Source organism: Alligator mississippiensis, chromosome 7 (assembly GCF_030867095.1).
Source record: "Alligator mississippiensis isolate rAllMis1 chromosome 7, rAllMis1, whole genome shotgun sequence".
Classification (NCBI taxonomy): Eukaryota; Metazoa; Chordata; order Crocodylia; family Alligatoridae; genus Alligator; species Alligator mississippiensis.
The window spans coordinates 34,944,635-34,945,821 of record NC_081830.1 but is presented as its reverse complement, the minus strand read 5'-3'; the positions used below and the strand labels follow the sequence as shown (position 1 = coordinate 34,945,821).

Genomic DNA, 1,187 nt, shown 5'->3' with positions numbered 1-1,187 from the left:
ACAGAGTAATTCAGAAGCTTGACAGACCATTATTTTGTGCCCTGAATACCATTGCACAAAAACTGGGAGCATTACATTTTCCTGTGTCTGGTGCACACTGGTCTTTAGGTTAAACTCTCAGTTGCTAACTAACCAGTGGTCCCCTTCACTGTATTTACCATTACCCTGTGCATAATCATTCTTTATACTGTATTTGCCTACCCCTCTTGTCAATAACACAGAAAGAGATTAAAAGCATAATTTATTCATAACCTTTCAAGAAAGATTTTCCTTTGAAGGGTTTTTCTTAGGGCAGATTTAACCTCTTGGTTTCTTAGGGTGTAGATTACAGGGTTCAGAACAGGAGTGATCACACTGTAGATAAGGATGATAGCCATGTCCCATTTAGGAGAATTTCCTGAAGAAGGAGGTACATAGGTCAAAATGGCTGCCCCATAGAAAAGAGACACCACTGTGAGGTGAGAAGCACAGGTGGAGAAGGCTTTTCTCCTGCTTTCCTGAGAATGTACCTTCACGAGGAGGAAGGAGATGATGTAGAGGTAAGAGAGGAATGTGAGGCAAAAGGGACCCACCACAATGCCTCCAGTGATAATGTTCAGAAGGCTCAGGTTGAGGTGGGTGCTACCACAAGCCAAGCTCAGCAGGGGCTTGATGTCACAGAAAAAATGGTGGATGTGATTGGGACCACAGAAGTCCAGTTGAGAGGTCATAACTGAGTGTATCAGGGCATGCAGGAAGCCAGTGGTCCAAGTAACTACTGCCAGCAGAAGGCAGGTTTTTTGGCTCATGACAAGCATGTAGCGTAGAGGGTTGCAGATAGCCACATAACGGTCATAAGCCATGACAGCCAACAGCACAGCCTCACTGCTGCCCAGGAAGTGGAAAAAATGGAGCTGAGCCAGGCAACCAGTGAAAGAAATGCCCCAGTCCCCTGAAATGAAGCCAGTCAGCATCTTGGGCACAGTGACTGAAGAATAGAAGATATCCAAGCAGGAGAGGTTGCCTAGGAAGAAGTACATGGGGGTGTGAAGTCGGGGTTCAGTTCTTGCCACTGTCACAATGACACCATTCCCCAGAAGACTGGCTATGTAGAGTAGTAGGAAGAGAGCAAAAAGAAAACACTGCAGTCCCTGGAGATCAGTTAGGCCCAAGAGGATAAACTCATTCACCACTGTCTGGTTTTGCAT

General features: G+C 45.8%; 1 protein-coding gene across 1 annotated transcript; it reads right to left on the bottom strand.

Moving 5' to 3' along the window:
• Positions 1 to 245: 245 nt before the first annotated feature.
• Positions 246 to 1,187, bottom strand: LOC102569804 (olfactory receptor 12D1-like). Its single transcript, XM_006270899.1, has one exon. The coding sequence runs from the start codon at positions 1,185 to 1,187 to the stop codon at positions 246 to 248; it is 942 nt and encodes a 313-aa protein (XP_006270961.1).

What these genes read in the sequence shown, in the direction of transcription:
- LOC102569804 (XM_006270899.1), bottom strand. Translation starts at nt 1,187, where the DNA reads ATGCAAAACCAGACAGTGGTGAATGAGTTTATCCTCTTGGGCCTAACT.